This window comes from Oncorhynchus keta, chromosome 29, assembly GCF_023373465.1.
Source record: "Oncorhynchus keta strain PuntledgeMale-10-30-2019 chromosome 29, Oket_V2, whole genome shotgun sequence".
In the NCBI taxonomy this organism is placed as follows: domain Eukaryota; kingdom Metazoa; phylum Chordata; class Actinopteri; order Salmoniformes; family Salmonidae; genus Oncorhynchus; species Oncorhynchus keta.
The window spans coordinates 14,500,412-14,522,036 of record NC_068449.1 but is presented as its reverse complement, the minus strand read 5'-3'; the positions used below and the strand labels follow the sequence as shown (position 1 = coordinate 14,522,036).

The window sequence follows — 21,625 nt, the reverse complement described above, 5'->3', positions numbered from 1 at the left end:
AGACAGGATTAATGATCCCCCTTCACAAAGAGAGAGGAGAGACAGGATTAATGATCCCCCTTCACAAAGAGAGAGGGAAGAGAGAGAGAGCAAAAGTGTAATCCTTTGAAAATCACACTTCCGTGCAGTGCCAGGAAAGAAGAGAATAGTATCAGCTCCCAGTTAGTACAGACAGAGAGAGGGGAACCAGTGAAGAACAAACACCATTGTACATACAATCTATATTGATGTTTATTTATTTTCCCTTTCTGCACATCATTACAACACTGTAAAAATACATAATATAACATTTTCATTCTTTTGGAACTTTTGTGAATGTAATGTTTACTGTGAATTCTTTATTATCTATATCTCTTGCTTTGGAAAAGTAAACATATGTTTCCCATGCCAATAAAGCTCTTAAATTGAAATTGAATTGAGATAAGGGTGAGAGAGAGGAAGAGAGCTTAAGAAAAAGAGAGAGGGACAGAGAGAGAGAGAGAGAGAGAGAGAGAGAGAGAGAGAGAGAGAGAATTCTTTAAGCTACCTTTAACACAGTGAAGTATATGGTGCATGTGGACCATAACACAGTTAACATATGCACATTGTCAATAGCAACAGCTGTTGGTGTGTCGTTATCTGAGCGTAGAGACTCCTTGGCAGCCCCTAGATGGCAATGCAATCAAACACTTTCACTAAAACACCACCGGCACACTGCATGAACACACACACACACACACACACACACACACACACACACACACACACACACACACACACACACACACACACACACACACACACACACACACACACACACACACACACACACACACACACACACACACACACACACACACACACACACACAGAGACACACCAACACAGAGACACACCAACACAGAGACACACCAACACAGAAACACACCAACACAGAGACACAGCAACACACCAACACAGAGACACAGCAACACACCAACACAGAGACACAGCAACACACCAACACAGAGACACAGCAACACACCAACACAGAGACACAGCAACACACCAACACAGAGACACAGCAACACACCAACACAGAGACACACCCATATGCACAGATGCATGTGCACACCCTACTCCAGACTGCCATTAAAAAACAACTAAGAGAATTGATTCTGTTATAGATTTCTGAATAAATGTTCACAGCTTGGATGTCTACAAGAGGAGGTGTTTAACTTTTCATTAATGGATGTGTGTGTGACTGTGTGTGTGTGTGATGGCTGGTTGGTTTCAATTAAAACACTCATGTCTGCCAAAATGAAGCATGTGTTGATATCAATGACTACCCTTGGTTCTCTAAGTGAGAGAGAGTCATTCCCTGAGATATTCAGAGACGTTAAAAGTCAACAGTTATATCGCAGGAGAGAGAGAGAGAGGAGAGAATAGACAGCGAGAAGACAGGCCTTACTAATGTATACATTAAACAGTTCTCAGATCTACCTCAGATTTAAATGGACTCGCCTTACCTCAACACAATGTCATATTTGGAAGACAAATGTTTTTATTTTTTTTCCATCTTTCTCTCTCTCTCTTTCTTTTCTCTCTCTCTTTCTCTCTCTCTCTCTCTCTCTCTCTCTCTCTTTCTCCCTGTCTTTCTCACTCTCTCTCCTTCTGTTTCTTTCTTTCTCACTGCAAGCACATGTCTCCCTTGGCCAGTGTGAATGTGTGTGTTTGTGATGCAGGTGGACAGGCGCTGTGCAGACAGGGACAGGCTATGATACTAATTAAGAATAACCATGTGTATTTGTCAGAATAATTATGCTGATTATCTCTCACAGTCACAGACCAGAAAGGAGGGGCGGGGACTCTCATTAGCATATGGCATAGACTACGCACGCACGCACGCACGCACACACACACACACACACACACACACACACACACACACACACACACGCACACGCACACACGCACACACGCACACATACACACACATACACACACACATACAACAACAAATAATTCCACAATTTTTTAAATTTCAACTCTGTAAGCGCTCTGGCTTTATTCAGTAGTACAGCAAAGGCTCTCATCTCTCTGCTTCTCTCCTTCCTCAAAACAAAACACACTAAATATATTTACAGGAGAGAAGACTGTCAAAATACATGCGATACAACAGGAAAATGTAGCCTTTGAAGAAAACAGGTGTTTGATGCCATTCCACTTGCTCCGTTCTGGCCAGTATTATGAACCGTCCTCCCCTCACCAGCCTCCTGAGGTGAAACTGCCTACAACACAGTGGGCTGTTTGTGTGTGTGTATATGTTAATGCCCTGTGCGAGTGCAATACACACACACACACACACACACACACACACACACACACACACACACACACACACACACACACACACACACACACACACACACACACACACACACACACACGGACACACGGACACACGCACACACGCATACATCCACAATGCCACGGGGGCAGCCTGCGTGTCTCCGGCCAACTCAGAGGGTGGAGTGGTGGCTGCTGGGAAGACTGTTCTGGACATGCCTGGTTCACACTGGCAGCCATGATTGTTTTTGGCATCTCGAAGCCCCAGGATGGGTCATCAGGCCTAGGGAGCTGGGGCGGCTAGGATGTGACTGTTTATAATTCTCTAATAATTCACCCTGCAGACTGACCTTCTGTCTGTGTGTGAGGATGCATGCCACTGTCCCAGTACTCTGAGTTCAGATTGAGTGCTACACATGCATACACACATATCAATTACTGCACACACACAACAATTCAACCAGCAATGCACATTTCACATAACAATATAATAATAAAACATATTGAAATATTTTTCTTCCAGAATGAAATCTCAGAATGGTTTGAGGGTTTAACAAAACAACCACCTAGAGCCCTCATACTATCGTTGCACATAGTAAATATGGTATTGGCACTGACCCTGGAACTGACACAATGTTGATGGTGCCGGAGGAGATGGCTGCCGTTTTACGGGCTCTTAACCGATTGTGCTATTGCCTGTGTTTTTTTGCATTATTTGTAACTTATTTTGTACATCATTTTTCTGCCACTGGTTCTGGATATCAGGACAAAGATTTTTTCTTTAACGAGTCAGACACCCAACAAGGCCCTCATCCCCATCATTCGCAGGAGAAAGAGGGAGGTAGGTCAGGGTGCCTTGTAAGGATCCGACGGCAATTGGGTAATCTGCCTCTACCATCAGTCCTATTAGCCAATTTACAATCATTGGATAACAAAATAGACAAGCTACGATCACGAATATCCTACCAACGGGACATTAAAAAGTGTAATATCTTATGTTTCACTGAGTCGTGGCAGAACAACGACATGGATAAAGAACAGCTGGCGTGTTTACATTTACGCTGCATCGGCAAGATAGAACAGCTGCCTCCGGTAAGACAACGGGTGGTGGTCTGTGTATATATGTAAACTAAAGCTGGTTCACGAAATCTAATATTAAGGAAGTCTCAAGGTTTTTCCTACCTGAGGTAGAGTATCTCATGATAAGCTTTGGACCACACTATTTACCAAGGGAGTTTTCATCTATATTTTTCGTAGCTGTCTACTTGCCACCACAAACCAATGCTGGCACTAAGACCTCACTCAATGAGCTGCATACGGCCATAAGCAAACAGGAAAACGCTCATCCAGAGGCGGCGCTCCTAGTGGCCGGGGACTTTAATGCAGGGAAACTTCAATCTGATATACCTAACTTCTACCAGCATGCTAAATGTGCAACCAGAGGGAAAATACTCTAGACCACCTTTACACCACATACAGAAAAGCGCACAAAGCTCTCCCTCACCCTCTATTTGGCAAATCTGACCATAATTCTATCCTCCTGATTCCCGCTTAAAATAAAAAACTAAAGCAGCACGCACAAGTGACTCAATCAATAAAGAAGTGGTCAGATGAAGCAGATGCTAAGCTACAGGACTGTTTCGCTATCACAGACTGGAATATGTTCCGGAATTCCTCCGATGTCATTGTGGAGTACACCACAACAGTCACTGGCTTCATCAATAAGTGCATCGATGACGTCGTCCCCACAGTGACCCAGTACATACCCCAACCAGAAGACATGGATTACAGGCAACATTTGCACTGAGCTAAAGGGTGGAACTGCTGCCTGGATACTTATAAGAAATGCCATTATGTCCTCAGACGAACCATCCAAGAGGCAAAGCGCAGGACAAGATTGAATCCTACTACACCGGCTCCGACGCTCGTTGGATGTGGCAGGGCTTGCAAACTATTACAGACTACAAAGGGAAGCAGAGCCGCGAGCAGCCCAGTGACATGAGCCAACCAGACGAGCTAAATCACTTCTATGTTTGCTTCGAGGCAAGCAGCACTGAAGCATGCATGAGAGCATCAGCTATTTCGGATGACTGTGTGATCACGCTCTCCATAGCCAATGTGAGTAAGACCTTTAAACAAGTCAACATTCACAAGTCCGTGGGGCCAGACGGACTACCAGGACGTGTACTCCGAGCATGCGCTGACCAAGTGTCTTCACTGAAATTTTCAACCTGTCCCTAATCGAGTCTGTAATACCAACATGTTTCAAGCAGACCACCATAGTCCCTGTGCCCAAGAACACTAAGGTAACCTGCCTAAATGACTACCAACCCGTACCACTCACATATGTAGCCATGAAATGCTTTGAAAAGCTGGTCATGGCTCACATCAACACCATCAACCCAGAAACCCTAGACCCACTCCAATTTGCATACCGCCCAAACAGATCCACAGATGATGCAATCTCTATTGCACTCCACACTGCCCTTTCCCACCTGGACAACAGGAACACTTACGTGAGAATGCTATTAATTGACTACAGCTCAGCGTTCGACACCATAGTTCTCTCAAAGCTCATCACTAAGCTAAGGACCCTAGACCCTGGAACTGACCCTGTATATAGCTACTGACACTGGAACTGACCCTGTATATAGCTACTGACACTGGAACTGACCCTGTATATAGCTACTGACCCTGGAACTGACCCTGTATATTGCTACTGACCCTGGAACTGACCCTGTATATAGCTACTGACACTGGAACTGACCCTGTATATAGCTACTGACACTGGAACTGACCCTGTATATAGCTACTGACCCTGGAAATTACTCTGTATATAGCTACTGACCCTGGAACTGACCCTGTATATCGCTACTGACCCTGGAACTGACCCTGTATATAGCTACTGACCCTGGAAATGACCCTGTATATAGCTACTGACCCTGGAAATGACTCTGTATATAGCTACATATAGCTACTGACCCTGGAACTGACCCTGTATATAGCTACTGACCCTGGAAATGACTCTGTATATAGCTACTGACCCTGGAACTGACCCTGTATATAGCTACTGACCCTGGAACTGACCCTGTATATAGCTACTGACCCTGGAACTGATCCTGTATATAGCTACTGACCCTGGAAATGACTCTGTATATAGCTACTGACACTGGAACTGACCCTGTATATAGCTACTGACCCTGGAACTGACCCTGTATATAGCTACTGACCCTGGAACTGACCCTGTATATAGCTACTGACCCTGGAAATGACTCTGTATATAGCTACTGACCCTGGAACTGACCCTGTATATAGCTACTGACACTGGAACTGACCCTGTATATAGCTACTGACCCTGGAACTGACCCTGTATATAGCTACTGACCCTGGAACTGACTCTGTATATAGCTACTGACCCTGGAACTGATTCTGTATATAGCTACTGACCCTGGAACTGATCCTGTATGAAGTTACTGACCCTGGAACTGACTCTGTATATAGCTACTGACCCTGGAACTGACCCTGTATATAACTACTGACCCTGGAACTGACCCTGTATATAGCTACTGACCCTGGAACTGATCCTGTATATAGCTACTGACCCTGGAAATGATTCTGTATATAGCTACTGACCCTGGAAATGACTCTGTATATAGCTACTGACCCTGGAACTGACCCTGTATATAGGTACTGACCCTGGAACTGATCCTGTATATAGCTACTGACCCTGGAAATTACTCTGTATATAGCTACTGACACTGGAACTGACCCTGTATATAGCTACTGACCCTGGAAATTACTCTGTATAGTAGCTATATACAGAGTCATTTCCAGGGTCAGTAGCTATATACAGAGTCATTTCCAGGGTTAGTAGCTATATACAGGATCAGTTCCAGTTCCAGTTCCATACCTTCTCCTATCTTCCCTTCAGTCAACTTGATGTGTTCCATACCTTCTCCTATCTTCCCTTCAGTCAACTTGATGTGTTCTATACCTTCTCCTATCTTCCCTTCAGTTAACTTTGTGTTCCATACCTTCTCCTATCTTCCCTTCAGTCAACTTGATGTGTTCCATACCTTCTCCTATCTTCCCTTCAGTCAACTTGATGTGTTCCATACCTTCTCCTATCTTCCCTTCAGTCAACTTGATGTGTTCCATACCTTCTCCTATCTTCCCTTCAGTTAACTTTGTGTTCCATACCTTCTCCTATCTTCCCTTCAGTCAACTTGATGTGTTCCATACCTTCTCCTATCTTCCCTTCAGTCAACTTGATGTGTTCCATACCTTCTCCTATCTTCCCTTCAGTCAACTTGATGTGTTCCATACCTTCACCTATCTTCCCTTCAGTTAACTTTGTGTTCCATACCTTCTCCTATCTTCCCTTCAGTCAACTTGATGTGTTCCATACCTTCTCCTATCTTCACTTCAGTCAACTTGATGTGTTCCATACCTTCTCCTATCTTCACTTCAGTCAACTTGATGTGTTCCATACCTTCTCCTATCTTCCCTTCAGTCAACTTGATGTGTTCCATACCTTCTCCTATCTTCACTTCAGTCAACTTGATGTGTTCCATACCTTCTCCTATCTTCCCTTCAGTCAACTTGATGTGTTCCATACCTTCTCCTATCTTCCCTTCAGTCAACTTGATGTGTTCCATACCTTCTCCTATCTTCCCTTCAGTCAACTTGATGTGTTCCATACCTTCTCCTATCTTCCCTTCAGTCAACTTGATGTGTTCCATACCTTCTCCTATCTTCCCTTCAGTCAACTTGATGTGTTCCATACCTTCTCCTATCTTCCCTTCAGTCAACTTGATGTGTTCCATACCTTCTCCTATCTTCCCTTCAGTCAACTTGATGTGTTCCATACGTTCACCTATCTTCCCTTCAGTCAACTTGATGTGTTCCATACCTTCTCCTATCTTCCCTTCAGTCAACTAGATGTGTTCCATACCTTCTCCTATCTTCCCTTCAGTCAACTAGATGTGTTCCATACCTTCTCCTATCTTCCCTTCAGTCAACTAGATGTGTTCCATACCTTCACCTATCTTCCCTTCAGTCAACTTGATGTGTTCCATACCTTCTCCTATCTTCCCTTCAGTCAACTAGATGTGTTCCATACCTTCTCCTATCTTCCCTTCAGTCAACTAGATGTGTTCCATACCTTCTCCTATCTTCCCTTCAGTCAACTAGATGTGTTCCATACCTTCACCTATCTTCCCTTCAGTCAACTTGATGTGTTCCATACCTTCTCCTATCTTCCCTTCAGTCAACTTGATGTGTTCCATACCTTATCCTATCTTCCCTTCAGTCAACTTGATGTGTTCCATACCTTCTCCTATCTTCCCTTCAGTCAACTTCATGTCTTTACTTCAAGTTGTAATATATGTTGATTGAAGGTTGTTCATGCGTGGGGAAGGGATAAACACGCGCGCACACACACACGCGCGCACACACATTCCTCTACAGTCTCATCATGCACAATTTTTCACACATTAGGATGAGTGAAGAGCATTACACACACACATACACACAACACACGCACACACACTCCTTTTGAGGCATACAATAACATCTCAGCACACATTTACAGAACGAGGGAGCTCTTGTCTGGTGAGATGAAGAGAAGAGAGGGAGGAAGAGAAGAGGATAAGGGGAGGAAGCAAGAGAGAGAGAGAGATGGAGTAGTTGTGGTTGTTGTAGATGATTATTTTCTGTTTATGCGAGGGGCCTGCGTGAGACAATCACTTCAAGTGCCCTCCAATCAGGGCCTGAGTACAGTGGCGAGGGGTGGGGGTTGGGGGCGAGACCTAACGAACCCTCTACCCTCCTACCCTCTCTCCCCTCTCCTCTCCTCTTTTATCCACTCCTCTGTCCACTCCCTCGCTTCCCTCCACTCCACTCTGCAGCACTCTTCATTCCTTTCCCTTGTGCCACAGCCCAAGGGCGAAGCCCTCTCTCTTTCCTCCACTCTCCTCCTTTCTCTACCACTCCCTCTATTCTCCCTCTACACCCTCTTTCTGCACCAGGGGATTCAGGCAGCAAGTTTAAAGAATAAAAGGCCTCACTGAAACTTGTGTGAAAGAGATAGAGAGTGGGAGAGAGAGTGAGAGAAAGAAAGAGAGAGAGGAAGAGAGAAAGAGAGAGAAAGTAAAAGAGAGAATTGTAAACATACGTTTCCCATGCCAATAAAGCCCCAAATAGAGAGAGAGAGAGAGAGAGAGAGAGAGAGAGAGAGAGAGAGAGAGAGAGAGAGAGAGAGAAAGAGAGACAGACAGAGATAGAGAGAGAGAGAAAGAAAGAAAGAGAGACAGACAGAGAGAAAGATTAGAATAAGGAGTCATGGGGCATCCCGAGTGGCGCAGCGGTCTAAGGCACTGCATCACTTGAGGCATTACTACAGACCCAGGTTCGATCCTGGGCTTTATCACAACCGCCCGTGATAGTGAGTCCCATAGGGCGGAGCACAATTGGCCCCGCATTGTCTGTGTTAGGGGAGGGTTTGTCTGAGGCTCACCGCGCTCTAGCGACTCCTTGTGGCGGGCATTTCCTCCGACACATTTGTGCGGCTGGCTTCTGGGATAAGAGAGTGGGTGTTAAGAAGCGCGGCTTGGCGAGTCATGTTTCAGAGGACGCATAACTCAAACTTTGCTATTCCGTTGGGGAGTTACAGCAATGAAAGAAGATCAAAATTGGGGAGAAAAAGGGGTAAAATACAAAAAAAGGAAGTTACCAGAGTTAGAAAAAGACAATGAAGCGGCTAATGAGAGAGATATGGAACGATAGAGCTGTTTGTTCTCTTCTGACCGGGGTCATCAGTGTGTGATCTGTGACAACACTGTGACCTGCTCTTCTGTGACCTTCAGCCCAGCCTCTACGTCCAGGAGTTTTATGACCCGACCATGGTTGCTTACAAATGCATCTCCAACAGTGCAATGGCGTGTGTTTGCCCCAGTGTTGAAGGCGAGACACGGTCCACCGGTCACCCCTCGCTGTCCCTCTCGCTCTCCTCCTTGTCCTTAATGGTAAACTAACAGATTGTAAACATGCTGCTACCACTTCTCTCCCTCTACCCCCCTCCTTCCCTCACTCAATATCTCTTTTTTTCTGGGGGTATTTTTTAAACAATGTCCTTCATGTTAGAGTGGTTACTGCAGCAGAAGGACATCATTAGCACCGTGGTTAAACTGTAATTTACACCATTAGAGAGGCAGGAGCCAATTTTATTGGCTAGTAAATTTCAGCTCTGAAATATTTAGACCATATGGCTCAATTTATGTAATAACCTTAATTTCTGCACCCTTCAGGTCCTGGTGGCTGCTGGGCCATGCTGGCGGAGTGAGGAGCGTACACACACACACACACACACACACACACACACACACACACACACACACACACACACACACACACACACACACACACACACACACACACACACACACACACACACACACACACACACACACACACACACACACACACACACACACACACACACACACACACACACACAGCTACACAGTAGCCGAAGATGCATCAGATTAATGTAGTGTCAGGTTGTGTTTGGGTGAAGGCGTGCGAGCAGCAACCAGATGGTCCCGGGGCTGATGACTGTCAGGGGTCCTGATCTGATCAATCACATGTATTAATACATCTCCCTTCACCAGGGGCCCCAAGGGCCCTACACACAACATCTGGAGAGGAGGGAGGATGGAGGGAGGAAGAAGAGGAGGAGAGGAGTAATTGTGCAGGAATGTATATGTCCAGTATTAATACATCTGACTTCATCAGGGGTCCAGGGACCACAACACAACATCAGGATGAAGAGGGAAGGAGGAGACGAGAGAGGGAGGAGGGAGAGAGGGAGGAGGGAGAGAGGGGAAAGAAAAAGGTGGGATGGAGGATAGTGTGACTAATTTAAGTGGAGAGTAGAGAGAAGAGAGAGGGAGAGAATGATGAGAAAAAGAGGGAGAGCTAGTGGGAGGAAACAGCAAGGAGAGAAAGAGAGAGAGCTAGTGGCAGGAAACAGCAAGGAGAGAAAGAGGGAGAGCTAGTGGGAGGAAACAGCAAGGAGAGAAAGAGGGAGAGCTAATGGGAGGAAACAGCAAGGAGAGAAAGAGGGAGAGCTAATGGGAGGAAACAGCAAGGAGAGAAAGAGGGAGAGCTAGTGGGAGGAAACAGCAAGGAGAGAAAGAGGGAGAGCTAATGGGAGGATACAGCAAGGAGAGAAAGAGGGAGAGCTAGTGGGAGGAAACAGCAAGGAGAGAAAGAGGGAGAGCTTGTGGGAGGAAACAGCAAGGAGAGAAAGAGGGAGAGCTAGTGGGAGGATACAGCATGGAGAGAAAGAGGGAGAGCTAGTGGGAGGAAACAGCAAGGAGAGAAAGAGGGAGAGCTTGTGGGAGGAAACAGCAAGGAGAGAAAGAGGGAGAGCTAGTGGGAGGATACAGCAAGGAGAGAAAGAGGGAGAGCTTGTGGGAGGAAACAGCAAGGAGAGAAAGAGGGAGAGCTAGTGGGAGGATACAGCAAGGAGAGAAAGAGGGAGAGCTAGTGGGAGGAAACAGCAAGGAGAGAAAGAGGGAGAGTTTTTGGTAGGAAACAGCAAGGAGAGAAAGAGGGAGAGCTAGTGGGAGGATACAGCAAGGAGAGAAAGAGGGAGAGCTTGTGGGAGGAAACAGCAAGGAGAGAAAGAGGGAGAGCTAGTCGGAGGAAACAGCAAGGAGAGAAAGAGGGAGAGCTTGTGGGAGGAAACAGCAAGGAGAGAAAGAGGGAGAGCTAGTGGGAGGATACAGCAAGGAGAGAAAGAGGGAGAGCTTGTGGGAGGAAACAGCAAGGAGAGAAAGAGGGAGAGCTAGTGGGAGGATACAGCAAGGAGAGAAAGAGGGAGAGCTAGTGGGAGGAAACAGCAAGGAGAGAAAGAGGGAGAGCTTTTGGTAGGAAACAGCAAGGAGAGAAAGAGGGAGAGCTAGTGGGAGGATACAGCAAGGAGAGAAAGAGGGAGAGCTTGTGGGAGGAAACAGCAAGGAGAGAAAGAGGGAGAGCTAGTCGGAGGAAACAGCAAGGAGAGAAAGAGGGAGAGCTAGTGGGAGGAAACAGCAAGGAGAGAAAGAGGGAGAGCTAGTGGGAGGAAACAGCAAGGAGAGAAAGAGGGAGAGCTAGTGGGAGGATACAGCAAGGAGAGAAAGAGGGAGAGCTTGTGGGAGGAAACAGCAAGGAGAGAAAGAGGGAGAGCTAATGGGAGGAAACAGCAAGGAGAGAAAGAGGGAGAGCTAGTGGGAGGAAACAGCAAGGAGAGAAAGAGGGAGAGCTTGTGGGAGGATACAGCAAGGAGAGAAAGAGGGAGAGCTTGTGGGAGGAAACAGCAAGGAGAGAAAGAGGGAGAGCTAGTGGGAGGAAACAGCAAGGAGAGAAACAGGGAGAGCTAGTGGGAGGATACAGCAAAGACAGAAAGAGGGAGAGCTAGTGGGAGGAAACAGCAAGGAGAGAAAGAGGGAGAGCTAGTGGGAGGAAACAGCAAGGAGAGAAACAGGGAGAGCTAGTGGGAGGAAACAGCAAGGAGAGAAAGAGGGAGAGCTAGTCGGAGGAAACAGCAAGGAGAGAAAGAGGGAGAGCTTGTGGGAGGAAACAGCAAGGAGAGAAAGAGGGAGAGCTAGTGGGAGGATACAGCAAGGAGAGAAAGAGGGAGAGCTTGTGGGAGGAAACAGCAAGGAGAGAAAGAGGGAGAGCTAGTGGGAGGATACAGCAAGGAGAGAAAGAGGGAGAGCTAGTGGGAGGATACAGCAAGGAGAGAAAGAGGGAGAGCTAGTGGGAGGATACAGCAAGGAGAGAAAGAGGGAGAGCTTGTGGGAGGAAACAGCAAGGAGAGAAAGAGGGAGAGCTAGTCGGAGGAAACAGCAAGGAGAGAAAGAGGGAGAGCTAGTGGGAGGAAACAGCAAGGAGAGAAAGAGGGAGAGCTAGTGGGAGGAAACAGCAAGGAGAGAAAGAGGGAGAGCTAGTGGGAGGATACAGCAAGGAGAGAAAGAGGGAGAGCTTGTGGGAGGAAACAGCAAGGAGAGAAAGAGGGAGAGCTAATGGGAGGAAACAGCAAGGAGAGAAAGAGGGAGAGCTAGTGGGAGGAAACAGCAAGGAGAGAAAGAGGGAGAGCTTGTGGGAGGATACAGCAAGGAGAGAAAGAGGGAGAGCTTGTGGGAGGAAACAGCAAGGAGAGAAAGAGGGAGAGCTAGTGGGAGGAAACAGCAAGGAGAGAAACAGGGAGAGCTAGTGGGAGGATACAGCAAAGACAGAAAGAGGGAGAGCTAGTGGGAGGAAACAGCAAGGAGAGAAAGAGGGAGAGCTAGTGGGAGGAAACAGCAAGGAGAGAAACAGGGAGAGCTAGTGGGAGGAAACAGCAAGGAGAGAAACAGGGAGAGCTAGTGGGAGGAAACAGCAAGGAGAGAAAGAGGGAGAGCTAGTGGGAAGAAACAGCAAGGAGAGAAAGAGGGAGAGCTAGTGGGAGGAAACAGCAAGGAGAGAAAGAGGGAGAGCTAGTGGGAGGAAACAGCAAGGAGAGAAACAGGGGGAGCTAGTGGGAGGATACAGCAAAGACAGAAAGAGGGAGAGCTAGTGGGAGGAAACAGCAAATACAGAAAGAGGGAGAACTAATGGGAGGAAACAACAAGGAGAGAAACAGGGAGAGCTAATGGGAGGAAACAGCAAGGAGAGAAACAGGGAGAGCTAGTGGGAGGAAACAGCAAGGAGAGAAACAGGGAGAGCTAGTGGGAGGAAACAGCAAGGAGAGAAAGAGGGAGAGCTAGTGGGAAGAAACAGCAAGGAGAGAAAGAGGGAGAGCTAGTGGGAGGAAACAGCAAGGAGAGAAAGAGGGAGAGCTAGTGGGAGGAAACAGCAAGGAGAGAAACAGGGGGAGCTAGTGGGAGGATACAGCAAAGACAGAAAGAGGGAGAGCTAGTGGGAGGAAACAGCAAATACAGAAAGAGGGAGAACTAATGGGAGGAAACAGCAAGGAGAGAAACAGGGAGAGCTAATGGGAAGAAACAGCAAAGACAGAAAGAGGGAGAGCTAGTGGGAGGAAACAGCAAATACAGAAAGAGGGAGAACTAATGGGAGGAAACAGCAAGGAGAGAAACAGGGAGAGCTAATGGGAAGAAACAGCAAAGACAGAAAGAGGGAGAGCTAGTGGGAGGAAACAGCAAATACAGAAAGAGGGAGAACTAATGGGAGGAAACAGCAAGGAGAGAAACAGGGAGAGCTAATGGGAAGAAACAGCAAAGACAGAAAGAGGGAGAGCTAGTGGGAGGAAACAGCAAATACAGAAAGAGGGAGAACTAATGGGAGGAAACAGCAAGGAGAGAAAGAGGGAGAGCTCGTGGGAAGATACAGCAAGGAGAGAAAGAGGGAGAGCTAGTGGGAGGATACAGCAAGGAGAGAAAGAGGGAGAGCTAATGGGAGGAAACAGCAAAGAGAGAAAGAGGGAGAGCTAATGGGGGGAAACAGCAAGGAGAGAAAGAGGGAGAGCTAGTGGGAAGAAACAGCAAAGAGAGAAAGATTTAGCAAAGACAGAAAGAGACTGGATCTGGAATAGGAAGTGAGGAGTAAATAGGTGTTACGTTAGCATCTCTAGATTGGTGTGCAGTGTGTGTGTGTGTGTGTGTGTGTGTGTGTGTGTGTGTGTGTGTGTGTGTGTGTGTGTGTGTGTGTGTGTGACCGCGGTCTGCCAGGCGGGCGCAGGGTTCTGGCGGGGCAGACCGCCTGCGTTCTGTACCCTCATTCTATCTGATCGCCATGACGACCCCATTAATCATCCACACTGGCACGGAGAGGTGCTCCCAGCCCAGTCAGAGATCAATACACACACACACATACAGGCTTATTGCTTATATCCGTGGTTGATCTCCCTCTCAGTAGTGGACATTAGTGAGGAGAACATCAAACCATCTGCTCTGAAGGCTGTCAGACTGGAGAGGAGAAAACTATGCCAGACTACACTGATTAACTGCCAACTTCTCTCCCATAAACCTAAGAACTTTACCACATAAAAACAGACTTGCATTCATGTTTAACTAATTTAAAAAGGTTGGTGGAGTTCTTTATGCTAATTGAAGAGAAAGGGAGAGAGGGGGAGAGAGGAGGAAAAAGAGGAGATGGAGAGAGGAAGAGAGATGGAGAGGAAAAGAGAGCTGGAGAGAGATGAAGAGAGAGGGAGAGAGGAGGAGAGAGGAGGAGAGAGAGAGAAAGTTGGAGAGAGATGGCGAGAGGAGGAGAGAGATGGAGAGAGGCAGAGAGAGGAGGAGAGAGATGGAGATAGAGGGAGAGAAAGGGAGAGAGATGGAGAGAGAGAGGAGGAGAGAGATGGAGAGAGGAGGAGAGAAATTAACAAAAACATAAATGTTGAACTAATTTAAATAGGTTGGTGGAGTTTTTTATGCTAATTGAAGAGAAAGGGAGAGAGGATGAGAGAGGAGGAGAAAGAGGAGAGAGATGGAGAGAGGAAGAGAGAGTGGGAGAGAGATGGAGAGAGAGGGAGAGAGGAGGAGAGAGATGAGAGACATGGAGAGAGGAGGAGAAAGAGGAGAGAGTTCTAGAGAGGAAGAGAGAGATTGAGAGAGGAAGAGAGAGTTGGAGAGAAATGAGAGAGAGGGAGAGAGGAGGAGAGAGATGAGAGAGGAGGAGAGAGGAGGAGAAAGAGGAGATAGATGGGGAGAGGAAGAGAGAGATTGAGAGAGGAAGATAGAGATGGAGAGAGAGGGAGAGAGGAAGAGGGAGTTGGAGAGAGATGGAGAAAGATGGAGAGAGGAAGAGAGAGATGGAGAGAGGAAGAGAGAGATGGAGAGAGGAGGAGAGAGGAAGAGAGAGGAGGAGAGAGATGGAGAGAGAGGGAGAGAGGACGAGAGGGAGAGAGGAAGCGAGAGGAGGAGAGAGGAGGAGTGAGAAAATGTTAGAGAGAGAAGAGAACAAAGAAAACAAATACGGAGTAGAGAATCAACTTGTGATTAGTGAACAGTTGTCTACAGTAAGATCAATAGACAGCAGAGTGTGGAGTCCAGAGAGAAACAGGTGTGATAGCATAAGGCCAGAGGTAGAGAGCTACGATCCCAACCTCCCAAACCCGGCCCCCAGCCAAAAGACCCATCTGCGGCCTCACACACAGACATTTATTTTTATTTTTATTTAACCTTTATTTAACTAGGCAAGTCAGTTAAGAACAAATTATAATTTACAATGGCGGCCTACACCGACCAAACCCTAATGACGCTGGGCCAATTGTGCGCCGCCTTATGGGACTCCCAATACCGGCTGGTTGTGATACAGCCTGGAATCGAACCAGGGTCTGTAGCACACACACCAGTGGAACAGAGATGATTTCATGAACATTCAAAAACATTAGTGTGATTTGTAACCTTGCCTGAAGACTTGTCTTAGCTCCTGGCACTAATGCCTTGGCTTTAGCTCAGAGGATTAACACAGTCTTGTGTCTATTTTTGTGTCTCTTTTGTTCTTTCTTTTTTTTCTCAGTGAGAGACTGACTTCACACACCCATTGTCACAAATGACCGTGGCGGCATTCTGGCCGCTCCACATCAATGAAACACACACACACACACACACACACACACACACACACACACACACACACACACACACACACACACACACACACACACACACACACACACACACACACCTCTGTATTTACATTCTGTATTAATTATGACTGACAACACAAAGGTCAGAGGGCGAGAAAACAGGATGTTTAAAGCAGCTAGATATCTATATACTCCACCCTTTTCCATTGTTCTCGCTCTCTCTCTTTCTCATCCTCTCTCTCTTCCATTAAGAAAAAAACACATGAATTCCACATGTGAACATGTGAATTGTTCCAAAAACACGTTTTCATGTGATCTTATGTGAAGTTAATGTAATAACATGTGACAACATGTAAAGCAACATGTGATCAATGACAAGCCATGACAATGACATCTTGGTGAAAGTGATGGTATATACTGTAGGTTGACACACACACACAGAGCTTTGAGCGGTGGCGTGGTGTGCTGAGGGGATGATATCACTGAGAGGCGTTGGCATGGCGATCTACTGATGTCAGGCTGTTTACTGAGCTGCCAGGTTACATTTAGACTGGCTGACAGGCAGCAAGGGAGGATCTGTGTGTGTGTGTGTGTGAGTGTGTGTGTGTGTGTGTTTGTGTGTGATTATGAAAGGCACATTTAGAGGTATTCTCCATGTGGGAGCGTTGTAGCAGACTTGGCGTGGAGGTGGAGGATTGTGGGAAGGGCCCTGGAGGACAGGAGCCCCTGGCTGTGTGTGTGTGCCTGCAGGCCCCTTCACTGGCAAACAGATGGCACCAGCACCACAGGCTGTGACCAACACATGCACGCAATGATAATACAGACACGCATGCATCTCGTGTCTTGTCTTACCGGTACTGTCAACGCAATAATAGTAGAGGTGTTAAGTGTGGGGTCTGTGGGCTGTTTTCTGTACACCAGGCGATACTGTGAAATCCTTCCATTGGGTTGTCCAGGCTGTGTCCAGTTCAACTGTACTGAGTATGCACCTGCCAACACACAAAATATTACACACAGTGAGAATAACATAGGAAGTCAAACGTCACCTTTTCTTCCCTCCCTCTATTTCATCTCTCACTCACTTGTCGGTGTGACAATAGGAGGAGCAATGTCCTCTGGACCCGCCTCCATGGTGACAGCTGAAGCCCATTGGCTGCGAGCAGAGCCGCGGGAGTTGTGGGCATGTACACTGTACTGGTATTGTCTGAAGGGCTGGAGGGCGTCGCTGGCGTCGATAAAATCTAGCGGCCCATTGGACCAGATAAACACCAACAGCTCCTCCTGCGTCCCCATTGGTCGCCTGGCAGGAAACAGGAAGAGCAAGTGAGTTACGCTAACTAACCCTGAGGTTCATCTCTAAGCCGTAGTTACAACTTGAGAGAGAAATAGAGAGCAATAGGAGAAGGGTTAAAAGATGGCAATGAAAAGAGGAGAGAGAGAGGGGAGGAGAAGAAGCGAAATGGGGCAAGAGGATGGTAGTCTCTAATCATTCCAACTGCATCAAAACAACATTGCGCGCGTGTGTCTTGGTTCACAATGTACATCTAAACTACAGCTGGACTTGATGACATAGCTCAAAACACCCCTCTACCCCATCCTCCAGCTGTGTGTCTCCATTAGAAACCTCTGGATCTCAGAATCACAGATGCACTGAAGTCCCCAAAGTCTATAGCAAGCCCCCTATACATACTGTATTAAGTGAGAGAGTCAGACAGTGTGTGTTTGATCATGCTAAGCATGATCTGAATGCTCAACTGTACTCCTTCCTCTGGGATTAACTTCTCCTACTGAATTTGAGTAACTCCAATTTTGGTTTACCAAAGTCTGACTCCTTGTGTGGATGTGAAGTTAGGATTCTTCCCTCAGCCGATATGCTAATGATGTTTCCACAGGACTTATCAAGGCTTAGATACTCTCTGACCCTGCATACAGATACCACTGGTCAACAACACACACTTGACCTTGACCACAGGCAAACACACACAGACAAACACACACACACACATGCACACACACAGGCAGACACATGGGTGCACGCACACAACACACACACCAGGCAGATGAAAAACTAGCACAGTGGGTAGTCGATACACACAAATGCAGACTAAACATACACATACACTACCGTTTAAAAGATTGGGGTCAATTAGAAATGTCTTTGTTTTAGAAAGAAAATCACATTTTTTGTCCATTAAAATAACATAAAATTGATGACAAACTTGGATTAGCGAACACAACGTGCCACTGGAACACAGGAGTGATGGTTGCTGATAATGGGCCTCTGTACGCCTTAATCTGAATTACCTTGTAAACTAAGGTGCATGATGATGTTATTACTATTATTTAAACTATTTTTTAAATTTAACTAGGCAAGTCAGTTAAGAACAAATTCTTATTTTCAATAACAGCCTAGGAACAGTGGGTTAACTGCCTGTTCAGGGACAGAACGACAGATTTGTACCTTGTCAGCTCGGGGATTTGAACTTGCAACCTTCCGGTTACTAGTCCAACGCTCTAACCACTAGGCTACCCTGCCGCCCCATGATGGTATTACCTGTGTATGAATGGTTACTAGCTGTGTATGAATGTTATTACCTGTGTATGAATGGTTACTAGCTGTGTATGAATGTTATTACCTGTGTATGAATGTTATTACCTGTGTATGAATGGTTACTAGCTGTGTATGAATGTTATTACCTGTGTATGAATGTTATTACCTGTGTATGAATGGTTACTAGCTGTGTATGAATGTTATTACCTGTGTATGAATGGTTACTACCTGTGTGTGAATGTTATTACCTGTGTATGAATGGTTATTACCTGTGTATGAATGTTATTACCTGTGTATGAATGTTATTACCTGTGTATGAATGTTATTACCTGTGTATGAATGGTTACTACCTGTGTGTGAATGTTATTACCTGTGTATGAATGGTTATTACCTGTGTATGAATGGTTATTACCTGTGTGTGAATGTTATTACCTGTGTGTGAATGTTATTACCTGTGTATGAATGGTTACTACCTGTGTGTGAATGTTATTACCTGTGTATGAATGGTTATTACCTGTGTGTGAATGTTATTACCTGTGTGTGAATGTTATTACCTGTGTATGAATGGTTATTACCTGTGTGTGAATGTTATTACCTGTGTATGAATGTTATTACCTGTGTATGAATGGTTACTAGCTGTGTATGAATGTTATTACCTGTGTATGAATGTTATTACCTGTGTATGAATGGTTACTACCTGTTTGTGAATGTTATTACCTGTGTATGAATGGTTATTACCTGTGTGTGAATGTTATTACCCGTGTGTGAATGTTATTACCTGTGTATGAATGGTTACTACCTGTGTGTGAATGTTATTACCTGTGTACGAATGGTTATTACCTGTGTGTGAATGTTATTACCTGTGTGTGAATGTTATTACCTGTGTATGAATGGTTATTACCTGTGTGTGAATGTTATTACCCGTGTATGAATGTTATTACCTGTGTATGAATGTTATTACCTGTGTATGAATGTTATTACCTGTGTATGAATGTTATTACCTGTGTATGAATGTTATTACCTGTGTGTGAATGTTATTACCTGTGTATGAATGTTATTACCTGTGTATGAATGTTATTACCTGTGTGTGAATGTTATTACCTGTGTATAAATGGTTACTACCTGTGTATGAATGGTTATTGCGTGTGTATGAATGTTATTACCTGTGTATGAATGGTTATTACCTGTGTATGAATGTTATTACCTGTGTATGAATGTTATTACCTGTGTATGAATGTTATTACCTGTGTATGAATGTTATTACCTGTGTGTGAATGTTATTACCTGTGTATGAATGTTATTACCTGTGTATGAATGTTATTACCTGTGTGTGAATGTTATTACCTGTGTATAAATGGTTATTGCCTGTGTATGAATGTTATTACCTGTGTATGAATGGTTACTACCTGTGTATGAATGGTTACTATGTGTGTATGAATGGTTACTACCTGTGTATGAATGGTTACTACCTGTGTATGAATGGTTATTACCTGCGTATGAATGGTTATTATCTGTGCATGAATGGTTATTACCTGTGTATGAAGTATGTGGTGATGACTCCATTGGGCTTGTGGGGGGGGTTCCAGCAGACCTGGATGACTGTGGCTCCTGCTGCTGTCACTGTGGGGGGGTCCATATCCTCTGGAGGGGCCTCAGAGGTACGCACATACACCCCCTCACCCAACCCACACCCATCTGACATGGAGAGACATGGAGAGAAATGGAGAGAAAAGGAGTGACATGGAGAGACATGCAGAGACATGGAGAGACATGGAGAGACATGGAGAGTAATGGAGAGAAATGGAGAGAAATGGAGAGAAATGGAGAGAAATGGAGCGACATGGAGAGAAATGGAGCGACATAGAGAGAAATGGAGCGACATGCAGAGACATGGAGAGACATGGAGAGTAATGGAGCGACATGGAGAGAAATGGAGCGACATGGAGAGAAATGGAGACATATGGAGAGAAATGGAGAGACATGGAGAGACATGGAGAGTAATGGAGAGTAATGGAGCGACATGGAGAGAAATGGAGCGACATGGAGAGAAATGGAGCGACATGGAGAGACATGGAGAGAAATGGAGAGATATGGAGAGAAATGGAGAGAAATGGAGAGATATGGAGAGAAATGGAGAGAAATGGAGAGACATGGAGAGACATGGAGAGACATGGAGCGACATGGAGAGACATGGAGAGACATGGAGAGACATGGAGCGACATGGAGAGACATGGAGAGAAATGGAGAGAAATGGAGAGAAATGGAGAGACATGGAGAGTAATGGAGAGAAATGGAGAGAAATGGAGAGAAATGGAGAGAAATGGAGCGACATGGAGAGAAATGGAGCGACATAGAGAGAAATGGAGCGACATGCAGAGACATGGAGAGACATGGAGAGTAATGGAGCGACATGGAGAGAAATGGAGCGACATGGAGAGAAATGGAGACATATGGAGAGAAATGGAGAGACATGGAGAGACATGGAGAGTAATGGAGAGTAATGGAGCGACATGGAGAGAAATGGAGCGACATGGAGAGACATGGAGAGACATGGAGCGACATGGAGAGACATGGAGAGACATGGAGCGACATGGAGAGACATGGAGAGAAATGGAGAGACATGGAGAGATATGAAGCGACATGGAGAGAAATGGAGCGACATGCAGAGACATGGAGAGACATGGAGAGTAATGGAGCGACATGGAGAGAAATGGAGCGACATGGAGAGAAATGGAGACATATGGAGAGAAATGGAGAGACATGGAGAGACATGGAGAGTAATGGAGAGTAATGGAGCGACATGGAGAGAAATGGAGCGACATGGAGAGAAATGGAGCGACATGGAGAGAAATGGAGAGACATGGAGAGAAATGGAGAGATATGGAGAGAAATGGAGAGAAATGGAGAGAAATGGAGAGAAATGGAGAGACATGGAGAGACATGGAGAGACATGGAGAGACATGGAGCGACATGGAGAGACATGGAGAGACATGGAGAGACATGGAGCGACATGGAGAGACATGGAGAGAAATGGAGAGAAATGGAGAGAAATGGAGAGACATGGAGAGTAATGGAGAGAAATGGAGAGAAATGGAGAGAAATGGAGCGACATGGAGAGAAATGGAGCGACATAGAGAGAAATGGAGCGACATGCAGAGACATGGAGAGACATGGAGAGTAATGGAGCG

General features: G+C 45.9%; 1 protein-coding gene across 5 annotated transcripts in view; it reads right to left on the bottom strand.

Annotated features, from left to right (window-relative positions):
• ush2a (Usher syndrome 2A (autosomal recessive, mild)) overlaps positions 1 to 21,625 on the bottom strand; it is a 504,765-nt gene that overhangs the window by 38,031 nt on the left and 445,109 nt on the right. For all 5 annotated transcript variants that reach the window (XM_052485995.1, XM_052485996.1, XM_052485997.1 and 2 more), the window contains exons 66-68: positions 19,970 to 20,132; positions 16,969 to 17,186; positions 16,739 to 16,875 (exon numbers count right to left, since the gene is read on the bottom strand). In XM_052485995.1, coding sequence (XP_052341955.1) covers positions 16,739 to 16,875; positions 16,969 to 17,186; positions 19,970 to 20,132 — 518 coding nt within the window. The remainder of the gene's footprint in view (positions 1 to 16,738; positions 16,876 to 16,968; positions 17,187 to 19,969; positions 20,133 to 21,625) is intronic.